The 14,925-nt window shown below is 41.0% G+C and overlaps 1 protein-coding gene across 1 annotated transcript; it reads left to right on the plus strand.

Annotated features, from left to right (window-relative positions):
• Nucleotides 1-3,139: 3,139 nt before the first annotated feature.
• Nucleotides 3,140-11,447, plus strand: LOC134367535 (A-kinase anchor protein 4-like). The gene is made up of 5 exons (XM_063084277.1): nt 3,140-3,235; nt 4,283-4,333; nt 4,846-4,947; nt 8,092-10,197; nt 11,292-11,447. Exons 1-5 carry the CDS (start codon nt 3,140-3,142, stop codon nt 11,445-11,447), a joined length of 2,511 nt encoding a protein of 836 aa, XP_062940347.1.
• Nucleotides 11,448-14,925: the final 3,478 nt, after the last annotated feature.

Here is a 14,925-nt window from a genome sequence, read left to right on the forward strand (position 1 = left end):
GACCAATCTCACCCCCTTCCCCCCATGTCCCTCAGTATACCTTTAGCATACCCCACCTTTTGTTTCAGTGGAGTTGAGCTCTGCTCATCGAAAGTCTCTCTCTCCTACTGCAGTGACCTGAATAAAATCTGTCTTGCCACCTTTAACAAATGTCTGCCTCTGTTTCTCTTTGACATTATGAGCTAACACGTTCAAAATTGTACAGCAGGGTTAACACATGCAATCGCAGAGGTAACATGAGAGAAGAAATGGAGGTAGAACCAAGAATATGAAACGATTATCTAGGAGATCATCTCAACTGATTTTTAATTCAGATGCATTTATTCACATACCTGAAGTTAAAGTGGAGACATACAGAGAAAGGACAAGGAAAGACAAGATGAGACTTGGCACAGTGAGAGCCACTTGGCTGTGGGCCAATGTTTCCAAACTGGGGCTAAACTGAAGGCCTCTCAAAGTATAACACAGTGGCCAATAATTAATTCAGCACTGGCCAGAATGTAAAAGAATGAGTGGGGCTTAAGTCTTTTCATGGCTTGAGGAGTCTGTGAAAGGCTGACCCTGTACCAACTGGATCAGACATTCTGTGGCCTACTTATGTCTCATGGTGAAGGTCAGAGCTTGCTGGACCACTTAAATTACCTAGAATCCTAAGAATAGAGCCCCACACTTTGCTATCACTGTTCTCTATAGAAACAGTAATGTCACGGAGTAGAATTTCTGGTACCAGCTGGCACTTGAGGTTTAGAAAAGTATGGAGGGTTGAGGAAAGATGCAACATGTTGAGGCAGACAAAGAGTCATCACAGCATCCAAACTGAGAAGAAAAAATCATTCAAAGGTCCTACGTAATAATCTACTCTGATACTTATAATGGTAGGGACATCTTCTGTCTTTCACTAGCTAAAGAGATGTCTTAATGGTGAGGTGAAACCACAGAACTGTTAAGGAAGCCTACAACTTTCTGTGTTCACAATTTTATTTGGGATATCCAGAAAAGACTTTGGTCAACATTTCTCTGTTTCTACATAAATCCAGATATCTCTTGCCACAACAGTCTGATTCTCTAGTGAGAAACTCAAAGAGAAATAACCTATCATGTGAAAATTAATAGTTTTATTCACAAAAACTGGTGGTAATTCTGTATGTGAAAACTACAGATCTCCACCAAACTGCTAACTAATATAATTAGATTGGTCTGGAGGTCTAGCAAGAAAAGGAAGAGAAGGGAAATCTTGAGGAGTCATGAGCTGAAGAAAGTGTGAAAGAAATATGTGTTTTATCCTAGAGATAACATAAAAAGTTTGCCCTGCAGCAGAAAACCTGATGTGCTTTTAATGTGAAAAGGCGCTGAGTTTGCCAGTGTGCCATACCTTTGCTCAGCTTGCTGTAGTTTCAGGCATTGTGACCCACCAAACCGCATTGTCATACTTCAGGGTCATAGCCAGCAGGGATGTGTCTGGCCCATCATTCTGGTCCAGCAGCTGACGGGGGTGGCAGCCAGCTGCAGGTGCCCAAGAACTTGGCACTGCCCAGTTCCATCGAAAGGGGCACATCTCCCTTCAGGGTGGCACATTTTCAGCCAAAAGTTGAAAAGAACATTATCAAGGTAATGAGTTCATAATTTTTATTTTTTACAGTTTTTTAGGACTTGAACTGAGGCTGGATCCAAATGACATGAGGGACCTCTATGCCTCTCCTTTTTTTCTAGGCCAATGTTTTCTAGGTCTTGAAAAAAAGGAAAGAAACTCCCTCTTCTGAGGGTGTGTGTGTGGGGGGGGGGCTTTTCCTATAATTTTTCAAGGTTTCATAGAGATTCTTGAAGGGTAAGCCCAAAAATATCTTGGGAGTGGGGGTGGCAGGGATGGTAAAGAGTAGGAAAGTAGTATTATCATGTGAAAGGATAGCTGCTATAAAAATGTTGTGGGGAGAAATAAGAGGGAGAGAGAGTGAGAGGGAGAAGGGAGGGAGAGAGGGAGGGAGGGAAGAGAAGGGAGAGAGGTGAGGGAGGAAGCGAGAGGGAGGAAGGGAGAGAAGAGAATGAGACTGTTTTGGAGGGCTAGAGGAAAAAGGAGGTCTAAATTTTGAAAGAGGCTTGGGGAAAATATATATATAGGGTAAAAAGGAATTCAACAGCCCTTTAATACTTGGCAAAAAGGATTTCTCTTGATAAATTTTTAAAAGAAACCAAATTCAAGCCCCAGATACCAAAACAAGTCTACTGAGCTCTTAACTGTGTCTTGCGAGGATAAATCTGAGGTCTTTTTTAGCAAAAATCAATCACTGGCTTCTGCCATTTCCTTTTAGCTCCAGGCTGAGTTGGGAGGTTGTAGGGATGGGGGACAGGGGAAGGTTGTAGAAGTAAGTTGGCAGAGATTATTTTTTCTTTTCAAAATAAAATTGAACTTGATTCTATGGGATCAGGTCTGGTTTTCTCTCAGAGACTTGTGTCTTGGCATATTTATGGCTATTAGACTGAGTTTTCTCAGCATTCAGGACCTTGTTCTATATGTTGGAATCTCATGTGTTGTTTTAACTAAAATGGCTGTTTATTTACGCTACTGGTATTACTTTAGTCTTTTCCAATAACCCTGAGTGACGTGTTACAGCTGTTTATCTAATTTCACTTTCTTCAATGTAATGAGACTCTGGTTGGACTAGAGTTAGATAGAATTAAGTTAGAGGGCGATGAGGTGAGCTTGATTCTTTGAAGGTGCCCAAAAGTAGGTAAAGAAATGTGGAGACAGGTGACATTTAGTTAATGAAGTTGGGTAGAAGTAAATCACTAAATGCAATCCCTACAGTCTCTAGACCTCTTTTTAAATTTGCTTCCCTGGTCCACCATTTTTCCTGACTGATGTTCTCCCAAGTCAGTATGATACTCCCATGGTTCCAAATACTTGGTGTGGGGAGTCTAAATTGAAGGAGCCTATGGGTTTTGCTAAAAGATAATGATCCTGAGCATCAAGTTCAAACATTTCAGTGTCCTTCCCCACTACTCATCCTACCAGCTCCTAGCCTAAACCTATATAAAACACAGAGATGGGTTCAGGACCCTCTCCAGAGATTCTTATCCAAACTGACCCGGTTTCTAAAAACCCTATATAAGCATTTCAGATTTCTTTTATTTCTCTTTCCAGATGTCTGATGATATTGACTGGTTACGCAGCCGCAGGGGCGTGTGCAAGGTAGATCTCTACAGCCCAACAGGACAGAAAGATCAAGACCGGAAAGTGGTAAGATACAAAAGGACTCCTACCAAAAAATTAGAAAAAAATGCCATATGGGTATAGATATCCTGGGGCCCAAGATAAACTAATGCAAGCTGATACTGTGACTTCTCCTAGCAACCAAGCTCAGTAAAGTCTGTCATAGCCAACACACTCACGCATGATACAGGGATAAATGAAGGGTGGGGCAGGGTGAGGGAGGTGGAGAGGGGAGGGCTAGGGAGGAGACAGGGGAGGGAAGAGTAGTGGTTACCTCATAACTAACCCCTATTCCTTAAGACCTAAGTCATAATAACGTCACCTAACTATCAGTAAGTTACACTGGGACCCTTCGGGAGTGCAAAATACTTCAAGCTCAGTTTCCCAAACCTCAAGTGATTTACATAATATTTCATATTTTTTATCATGCTCAAGTACCACTCATACTATTACTTACTTAATATGTGCTTTTGCAATGTTTTCAAAATCAACTTACGTTTTAAAAATCACCATCACCCTAAGCATTACCAATAATAGCACAGGTTTGGAGTTCTAGTATGTATTTTCCCCAATGCACAACAAAAATGCACTTATTAAACACAGAAATGATTATACATGTACCACCTAAAATTTTCTACATCATCAACAGTAAAAATATCACATTTTGAGAAGCACTAGTGTAGTAGAAAGCACCCTAAACTAGAAGCCAGGGAGACTGGATTCTAACACAAGCTTCAACTTTGGGTTTGTGTCACTTGGAAAAGCTGCTTCTCTTCTCTGTTTTCTCATTTACTACATGTAGGTACTGTACTTTGGGCCTCTATCTGACAGGTTGGTATTCTCATTTAAGAAACAGAGTAATGCTAAGATTCTGTCTGCTTAATACTCACAATATTAAGATTTACTCTGTACTTACTAAGTTCCAGGCACTCCGCTAAAAGCTTTGCATGCACTGTCTTGAATTAATCCCCATAAGAATCCTGTGAGGTAAGTGCTGTTGTTGTCATCTCCCAGAAAGAGAAATAATAGCCTTTTCTAGAGTTATTCTAAATTCATCCTCCTAATTTGATACAGATATGCTTTGTCGATGTGTCTACCCTGAATGTGGAAGATAAAGACTCCGAGGTGGGTATTCTCTGCTAAGAGCTGGAATGGGTGGGAAAATGCTGAGAAGGGTTATCAGTCAAGTATGAGGAAAGGGAAAAGCTGTGGCAGAGGGTGGAAAGCCATCATTCTCATGATCCCAGGATCCCTGGTTCCTAATTTACTGTCACTCTTGATATAAAGTCTCATTTTAGAAGCCACTTAAGTTGATGGTAGGGCTGAAAGAACTAAAACATGGAAGATAGCTGTCAGAAAAGTTCTTTAAAAAACCTGTCTAAAAGGATGATGACTAATGGAATATGGTCCTTGAGATTGATGATTTTGTAAACATCTTCGGAGGGGGAAGTAGTAATTGGTGGAGGGAACTTTGTCTTATTCTTCAAAGACTAGCTAGCATTACAAGCCTACCTCTCCTGCAGAAAGAAAAAGGATAATAGGAAACATGACATTCATGAAGTGGTAGCCTAGGGGGGTAGCTTGGAGAAATCTCAAAAAGCATCTGTTCATAAGAATCTCGCCCTTTAATTCCATAGGGTGCTGCTGGTTGCAGCTCAGAAGGTGACTTAAACCTGGAGACTCTGGAAGAAAAAGAGATTATCATGATCAAGGACACTGAGAAGCAAGACCAGTCTAAGGTATACTTAGCCTCTGAGATTCTACCACTTCTAATTACAAAAGACCAATGTTCTTTTTTTAATTGAAGCACAATGGATTATACATATTTTAGGGGGTACAACATTGACTAACATCACCTGTACACAATGTGTGTTGATCAAATCAATATTATTAGCATGTTTATTATCACAAATAATAACCATACTTTATGCTAAGTCTGAGGACTCTGGTTCAGAGACGGTAAGAAAACTATGGTCAAACAGGCCCATTAGTTTGAACACTATGACATTCTAGAGAACACAGGCCTAAGTTCAGGGCCACAGTAAGTGCAACACCCAGTTATTTAATAATGGGACTAATCACAGAGGTTCAGAATGCCCTTTCCTGATTTTCAGGTACCTACTCCAATCAGAATTTTGCTATTTTTACCCTAACAAAGATGTGGGTGTATAAGCAAGATCTTTTGCAATGTTCTTTGCTGGCTTGTAATGGACTTGTGTGCCCTATATTGCCCAACATCCAACAGAAAAGAAGGAGGGATACGGAGCAGAGAAAATCCATAACAACCAAGAATTTGAGTGCCTAGTCTCCACTCTGTTGTCTAAGAGATTAGCCAGGCTGTTGGGTAACTTAAAGTTAGAAACAATTAGATTTGCACACTACTGTCTCATACATAATCCTCTTGTTTTTGTGTAAGTATCCCAAATTATATGTTAGGCTCCAGGTTTGGGAAGGGCATTGGAGCACACAACAAGTCACCCCCACATCCCTACAAGCCTGGAGTCGCTGGTATTGGGACAAGATATTTGGCTTTAGCACAAAAGAATCCAATATTTCTTGTTCTGTGTCCCTAGGCTAACAAGTAATAACCAAAACATCATTTCTGACCCCAGAGACCTTTATAGTGAGAGCAAGGAAAAAACGTTACATAACATTCTCCAAAGAGTTTTGGGTTTAGTTGGGGGTGGCCAACTCCATTTTGGAGTCTTAAGAAAAGCATAAATTATACCTGGTGTTTATTTTTAACAGAGCAGCCCATATTTCCTACACACAATGCAGATCTCCTTGATTGTAACTTAAGCCCATTTGTCAACCTGATCATGACCTCACACTTCCAGGAATTCAGTGAAAAGAGAAGAGAGGAAGCAAGGCGAGGGGCAAAGAGGGCAATGGTATTTACTGATGAATGCACACTGTGTACATAATACATATACACATACCCATACATGGGCATACACAGTCACAGACATAGATGTACACATATAAATTTATACAAAGTGACACGCACATCAGTATATACATTTACATACATTAACAAAAGATAATTTATACAAGTAATGATACACACAGGCCTGGCTACATGTGATTGAGGAACACATACAAGCATTGATATATCAAACTCAATATATTGATCTATTCATATACAAGGACTTACACACATATACAAAGATATACGAAGTCATATATAGAGTCAGATGCAGTGACATGTCAACATGTAGTATACATAAACACCCATCTTACACACAATGTATAAATATACACTCACATTAACACACTCTAGCCTTGATCAAAATACAGTGACTATATGGACTCAGGTATTGGCATACATACATATTAATATACATGTCTATGCAAAGACATGTATGGTCATACACAGTCATGCTGACACACACACATAGAAACTTACACAAAGTGATACACTTTCACAATCGTTTGTATGCATTGATACACACATTGACATGAATGCTGTGACATACCCACTCATGTATTCACACACATACTCAAATGCCAGGGTATGTGCAACACCGACACACACACTGTCAAGCATTGACATAGCATATAAGTATAGCATAAATTGGCACCCAATTCATTGATGTACACAGTCATTATACAATCACCTACTTACACATATCCATATTTTAACACACACATTCATTAATATTATAATAGATTAATCTATAATATATCAATAGATACTATATTAATACTATATTAATATAATGTATCAATCTATTATAATATTAATGAATGTGTATGTTAATGTGTAAATTTCTGCTTTAATATACATAAATGAATTTATAGCTTCATGACACATACTAGTGAGTTTATATCATAAACATATACATAGACTACTCAAATTGACACTTGCTCATTTTTATAGTCAGAGACATACTGACATACACACTCATATTTTGACACATGCAAGTACAAATAGATTTACTAGTATGCACATTTTGGCCTATACAGTAAATATATACAATGGGTAACAATGTCAAAATACATTATTACGCATGCTTACACATGGTCACACATACGCACACACATACACATACTGGCACATTTTCACACACTAACAATACAGACTCACATTCTCACATCTCACATCTGTTGAGATGTTCACACAAATGAATTCCTATGTCAATGTACATATACACACACAACAGTCACATTCACACATTGAAATAAACACACATACTCATATGGAACTGACAAGCATATTGATAACACCCGTGTATTAGTCTGTTTAGTGTTGCTATAACAGAAATACCTGAAACTGGGTAATTTATAAGGAAAATACAATTATTTGGCTTATGATTCTGGGACAGCTGCATCTGGCATGGGCCTCAGGCTGCTTCTACTCATCGTGGAAAGCGGCAGGCAGCCAGTGGGTACAAGCAGATCACATGGTGAGAGAAAGCAAGAGAGAGAGAGAGAGAGAGAGAGAGAGAGAGGAGGTGCCAGGGTCTTTTAAACAACCAGCTCTCATGGGAAGGGAACTAATAGAGCGAGAACTCACTCATTACTCTCCCCACCTAGGCAGACCACTAATCCATTCATGAGGGATCCACCCCCATGACTCAAACAGTTTCCAACACTGTCACAATGGGGATCAAATTTCCACATGAGTTTTGGAGGGGACAACACATCCAAACTCCATCAACCTGTATATAGTTAAGTGTACAAATGTATATACTGTTAGCTTTCGTTGCTGCCACTTCTGCTTACATGTGTACTAATGGATATAATTGAATGTTATGTTCCCATGCCAATTCTAAAAGGTCAAGTCCCTAATCTATGCAATTTAGAAGATATATCTACGAAATGAAATAAGGGGAAAAGAAGTAGCCTACCCAAACTCTTATAGCTAGATGTTCTTTTTTCAGATGGAGGGATCTGTATGCCTTTTCAAACAAACTCCCTCTGATCCCATGAGTGTCCTCAATTGGCTTCTCAATGATCTCCAGAAGTATGCCTTGGGTTTCCAACACGCACTGAGCCCCTCAGCCTCTAGCTGTAAACATAAGATAGGAAACACAGATGGCGAATATCACAAAATACCCTCTGGGAACTGCTACAGTGTCTATGCCAATCAGCTGAACATGGATTATGTGGCCAACGGACCTCAAAGCCTACACCTAGAAATGACAGCAACCAAAAACACCAACAATAACCAAGGTCCTTCGACTCCTCCTGCCAAGTCTCCTAGCACCCAGAGGGCAGTTATCTCCCCTGAAGGAGAATGTTCTACGGATGACCTTTCCTTCTATGTCAACCGACTATCTTCTCTGGTAATCCAGATGGCCCGTAAGGAAATCAAGGAGAAGTTAGAAGGTGGAAGCAAATGCCTTCATCATTCAATCTATCCACCCCATGGGGACAAAGGAAAAAACAGCCCCCGCAGTGCTGTGAGCAAGATTGCTTCTGAAATGGCCCATGATGCTGTGGAAGCGACCTCTGCAGAAATGAATGGCAATGGGGAGGAGTGTAGGGAAGGTGACCAGAGGACATTTCTGTATAGTGAATTATCCAACAAGAACAAGGGTGGAGACAAGCAGATGTGCCAGAGAGATAGCAAAGACTTTGCAGATTCTATCAGCAAAGGCCTCATGGTTTATGCAAATCAGGTAGCATCTGACATGATGGTTTCCGTTATGAAGACCTTGAAAGTGCACAGTTCTGGCAAGCCAATTCCAGCCTGTGTGGTCCTGAAGAGAGTGTTGTTAAAGCACACCAAGGAAATTGTGTCTGATTTGATTGATTCCTGCATGAAAAACTTGCATAATATTACTGGAGTCCTGATGACCGACTCAGATTTTGTCTCGGCTCTCAAGAGGAATCTGTTCAACCATGGAAAACAAAATGCTGCTGACATCATGGAGGCCATACTGAAGCGCCTGGTTAGTGCCCTTCTTGGCGAGAAGAAGGAGACTAAGTCTCAAAGTCTGTCATATGCATCTTTGAAAGCTGGGTCCCATGATCCTAAATGCAAGAACCAGAGTCTTGAATTCTCAGCCATGAAAGCTGAAATGAAGGGGAAGGACAAAGGCAAAACGAAGCCAGACCCATGCAAGTCATTAACCAGTGCTGAGAAAGTTGGTGAACACATTCTCAAGGAGAGCCTGACCATGTGGAACCAAAAGCAAGGAAACCAAGGTAAGATGACTACCAAAGCATGTCCCAGTAAAGAAGAGAAAAGAGAGAAGATCAGCCCTTCCACAGATTCACTGGCCAAGGACCTAATTGTCTCTGCCCTTATGCTGATCCAGTACCATCTGACTCAGCAGGCCAAGGGCAAAGATACATGCAAAGAAGACTGTCCTGGTTCTACCATGGACTATTTGACTCAGAGTGCCCAGTATGAAAAGTGTGGAAGTGGCCAAAGTGCCAAAGCAATGTCAATGAAACATCTAGAAACTCACGGAGCTCCTGGACCATCCACCTCTCTAAAGGAAAATCAACAGCTGGACTCCGAGAAGCTGGATATGTCAAACATTGTTCTAACGCTGATTCAGAAACTGCTTAGTGAGAGCCCCTTCAACTGTGATGATCTATCTGAAGGTGAGAACAAGCGTTCTGAGAAGGCAAGCAAAGCAGCTTCTGTGTCCAAGAGATCTAACAGAGGGGAAGAACAATGCCAGGACAATCAAGAACTTGACTTTATCAGGGGGATGAAGCAAATGAGCTGGCAATTTATAGATCAGCTGGTAGAATCTGTGATGAAGCTGTGCCTTATCATGGCTAAGTATAGCAGCAATGGCGCAGCCCTTGCTGAATTGGAAGAACAAGCAAACTTGGCCAGATGTAGTCATGATGGTGAGATGTCACAGAACAATCAAGACTCTCCTGGGCCTGAAGTCATCGTCAATAATCAATGTTCTACAAGTAACTTGCAGAAGCAGCTCCAGGCTGTCCTGCAGTGGATTGCAGCCTCCCAGTTTAATGTGCCCATGCTCTACTTCATGGGAGATGATGACGGACAACTGGAGAAGGTAAGGAATGCATCAAAGCAAGAGAAGAAAGAGGGTTAGAAAGGGCAGAGGCGGGGAGGCAGCCTTGTACTTAGAGCCTAAGATTGATCCAATTTCTTTTCAAGTCTATTCTGTACCATGTGCTTCATGAAATACTTTCACCTCATAAAAAGACACAGAAGTGCTGAACCACTAGCTAAGTGGGGCAGTGGACACCTCAAGGCCTGTGTATTTCCACCAAGAGGAGGAGATTGAGATTTGCTCATTTTATCAGTGACTGTTTCAACAAACTATTTGTTAAACATTGGGGAGTGATTTTTTAGTCTTACGTTTTGAGTTTTAAGATCCCCAAAGGACTTTGGAGAGAAAAAAAAAGAAAAAGGGAGCTCCTCCCCTTTGAGGTAATAGAAGTGTCATGGACCCATTTTGTCTTTGGCCAGAAACAATTTAAAACTAGTCTCATTATGATTTCTATATTCCTCCCCAAAACTCACAGGTCCTACAAGTGCCCAGAAAGTGCCTGTCTCCTTAAATTTTATGCCCTCAGTGCCTCACTTGCCTCACCCTCGTCCTGCTCCTCAGATCCCATGAAGGCCAGCATTATTCATACACATACACACATTCTCTGTGTGTGTGTGTGTCACACACACACACACACACACACACACACACACACACACCATAGCTGCATTTCTTACATTAGATGGGTTCCAGAGAAACCAAATACTTAACCAAATTATTTTCAGTCCAGGAGATGAACCCAGGTAATCTCCTAACCCTCAATCTCATACTTTCTTAGGGAGGCGGGGGTAATGTCTACCCCAAACCTTGACTAGCACAGAATAACCGAAAGGTCCAGCATCTGGTGAGAAGTATTTAATGAACACAGTTGGTTTCAGAGTTTGTTTTTAAAGCTCAAAAGCAAAGTACCTTTGGCATTTTGATAATGTCATTAGAGAAGATTCAAGGAAAAAGGAAAGCTATGTCAACAGCCTCCTTCCAGATCTTTAATCCTAGAATCATAGGAGTGAGGGCTGTGGGGTGTTCACTTTGTCCAGCGGGTCCTTCCTCCAAAAAGCACCAGGTGACTCAAGCTAGCTCTGCTCTCTCCACAGCTTCCTGACGTTTCAGCTAAGGCAGCAGAGAAGGGGTACAGTGTGGGAGACCTTCTTCAAGAGGTCATGAAGTTTGCCAAGGAACGACAACTGGATGAAGCCGTGGGAAACATGGCTAGAAAACAACTTCTAGACTGGCTGCTCACTAACCTGTGAGCTAACAACTCCTTTGACTCCTCTCCATCCTACTCCCCCCAGCAGCATTCCATCCCAGCTGGAGCCCCCTCACCATCAGGCCAGTGAACTGCACAATGCATGATTGTATTTCCTAATACATCTGAGCAGTTACACTGTGCCAGTACAGGGTGTCCGACAAGCTGGGCTAGAAAATGAATAAAAAAAATTAAAAAAAAAAAAGAAGTGTCATTATTTTCTTGACAGATTTATCTGAGGCAAGGGACGGAATAGATCCAATTCCCAGGACTGGTGATACAGTGTTGGATTTGTGTCCAGATCTCATTCTGGGTTATTTTCTGAGCACCCAAGATACAGATTTATAAATGATGTCCAAATCACTGAGTAATCTGGTTTGTCCAAGTAATCTCGAATTCATAGTCTAAAGTTTTGGCACCTGTGGCCTCCCTGTTTCTCCCAGAATCACATACCTAATTTGATAATCCCCTTTCTAATCCCAAAGATGCCACTTTCACGTTAAGAGTGTGCAGATGGGCTACCTTAGATGAAAAGCAAATTGAAAAAAGTGTATTGTCCATGGACATTGCTCTGCCTTGCCACCCCCTTTCCCCCGCAGTGTTCACTGCACATGGCTAAATACTTATCCAGAACTACAATGGGATCTGATTTTCCCCCATATGTTAGTAAAGCTTCCTTATAACTAATATCCTTCAATTGAGATTTCTTTGTCTTCCACCACTCTGAAAGAAAAATTTTCCAGAACATAAAGTTATAGGGTGGAAAATTCCTCATGAGTCTCAATGTCCCAGTGTCCTGACATGAGGACAACCTCCCCTTTGGGACTAGAACCAAGTTCCTAGATTTGTTCTATGCTTCCCAGAAGTTAACTGCAATGCTAAAACTCATTACAAATCAAGACAGTCGTTTCATCCCTGTGGTCCTCTGTTAGCTAGTTGCTGTGTGCTCTCATGGCATGCCGTGGCACCCTTGAGGTGCTGTGGCTTAGTAGAACAAGCACAGGATGTGACATCCTTCTGGACTCAACAGTCAAAGCTTTGCCCCTCACTAGTGGCATGGCCTTAGGCAGTCCTCCAGACTTTGAGCCTATTTCTTCATCTGTAAAATGTAGCTAAAAATTACAGTATTTAGAGGTCAAACTGGTGGAATAGATGTGATAGTGTTTTGCACAGGGTGAATCTTGTAACAAATGCAGATATGTGAAGGAAGCTGTACCTTCAAAGCCCCTCCTAGCACAGTTGAGAGTGCTCTCTTGATTTGTTTCAGAACTGAAAGTAAGATCCTCTGAGTATGGGACCCAGAGAAACACTTTTGGGGGGAGGTAAAAGGCACACAGGCAAACTTTGCCAACTTCCTCACAATGCCTGGATTAGTAGGGTAGAAGCAAAGGCAGGCCCCTTCAGAGCAGGACCTTTAAAACTCTCCAGCCCAGACGAAAGCTGATCAAACATTTTCCAGTCTCACCTCAGCCCATGAAAAGCCTTGGAGTTGAGCCACCACAGATCCTTCTCTTTGCCCTTGAAGAAAATCCTTAATAAACAAATCCCAAGGCCAGGGTTGCATTTCTAATGACTCAATCATCCCTGAGCACAGCTGGGTCCCATAGTAGTTTATTTCTTTGATTAACTTGGCTCTTACCTTGCTCCTGATTTTTATTATGAAGTGGCCTTGGGGATTCCTTGGAACGTGGAAATAGAGCAAAGGAAGTTATATGTTCTGTTAAATGAGGGGGGTTGAGGCAAGATGGTCCATAAGGGCCCTTCCAGTTCTGACATTTAAGGATTATAAGAATAAGTTTCTTTTGAATAATTTCTAAGGGAAACGTGTGTGAGTGAGGTAAGTTCACGGTAAAGAAACTTGATTTTTGCCAGAGCTAATTGACAGACTCCAGCAGAGAAAGGAATGCTTTGGGCCACAAGGATCCTGACAAGGGTCTGCAGGAGCTCAATAGCCCTTGAGGTTTATTCCTGGAGAGTGAAACCCTGGCATCCCAATAGCAATGTGGCCATGCTTAGTGCCAGCAAATGGAAATGGACAAGGACTTCTGCTGAGCTGAGAGCCCTGCATATAGTAGGAAAGGGACAACGGGAGCAGAAAAAGAGGAAAACATGGTTCTCTCCTGGCAGGTGGTGTGACTGGCTTGCTATCTCTTGCAAACAGTTTCAATTTCTCTGTCTTCTTGCCTTCGTTTCAAAAGAAAGTTGTGAGCAGAATTTTTCTGGGAGGTTACTTCAGAGCCAGGACTAGACTGTGGTGAGGCAAGTACTTGCCTCAGGGGCCAAAAAACTCAGTAACCAAGGTAAATAATATTTTAATGCAATATTTTGAAAAATTAAAATTAATGTCCAAAAAACCCCACGATGAACAAAATATCAAAAATTTTAATACAGAGGATCAGTAACAGTATTATGCCAAGCCATAATGAAGCATGAAGCAAAAGGAAAAATTGGTAAGACTGATTTTATGGGAGTAACACTTTATGGGAGATTGCCAGGCACTATTTAGAGGATGTATTGCCCTTAAAGCCTATATCAGTACAAAAGAGAAACAGTCAAGTCCATGCCTAAAAAACTGAAAAAGGGAACAAATAAATCAAACAAGTTTAGGTAAGGAGAAATAAAATTTGAAGCAAGGAAAGAACAAATGGAGAAAGCAAAGTTTCACTTAATCCTTCAAATGTCAGGGGTTGGGGCATGTTGCAGTTGTTTTTTCTCTTGCTTAACATGAAAAGTACATCTTTCCAAACAAAAGCTCATATTAGATTAATTCTGGTGAAAAAAAGGATCCATGAGAGATTGCCCCTGCTAAAATTCTATCTTAAAGTAGTTCTAATAATGAATGAAAAAAAAAAATAAGTGAAAAGTAGAAATATAGGAGAGGTAGAAATAAAAGTACTGCTTTTGCAAATGATGTATTTGCACATCCATGAAAATCATAGTCCCAAATACCAGAGGTAACGAAAGAGTTTTGCAAAGTTATATGATAGAAGATACTAGTGAGCTGTAAGAATTTGTCATCAACTAAAACAGTTCCAGCTGCTTTTCCCCCAGTGACTCAGAGACATGTAAAAAGTTCACCAGTTCCCCCACACTAAATCTTTGCAGTGTCAGAACATAAATCTAAAAGATTCTATTAACTTCCTATACCCTAGAGCCACCCAGACAGAAAAGGGAGAGTCTATTTACAATAGTTGACAGTAATATTAAACACTCAGGTATTAAGGAAGGCAAGAAATGACAATTACAGAGCATTTACTGAGTTCTGGACACTACTAGGTGCTTTAATTCTTTCCTAAACCTTGTGAGATGGTTTCTTCTTAGCTGCTTTTTATGGATTGGAATTTAGAGGCTCAGGCTTAAATGCCTTTTCAAGGTCATACAATCAGTAAGTGGGAGAGGTGGGATTCAAATCCGCATTTGCCTCATGTCAGATACTGTGCTCTTTCCATTCTGTCACACCATCTATTAACCCAGATCTATGC

This window comes from Cynocephalus volans, chromosome X (assembly GCF_027409185.1).
Source record: "Cynocephalus volans isolate mCynVol1 chromosome X, mCynVol1.pri, whole genome shotgun sequence".
In the NCBI taxonomy this organism is placed as follows: domain Eukaryota; kingdom Metazoa; phylum Chordata; class Mammalia; order Dermoptera; family Cynocephalidae; genus Cynocephalus; species Cynocephalus volans.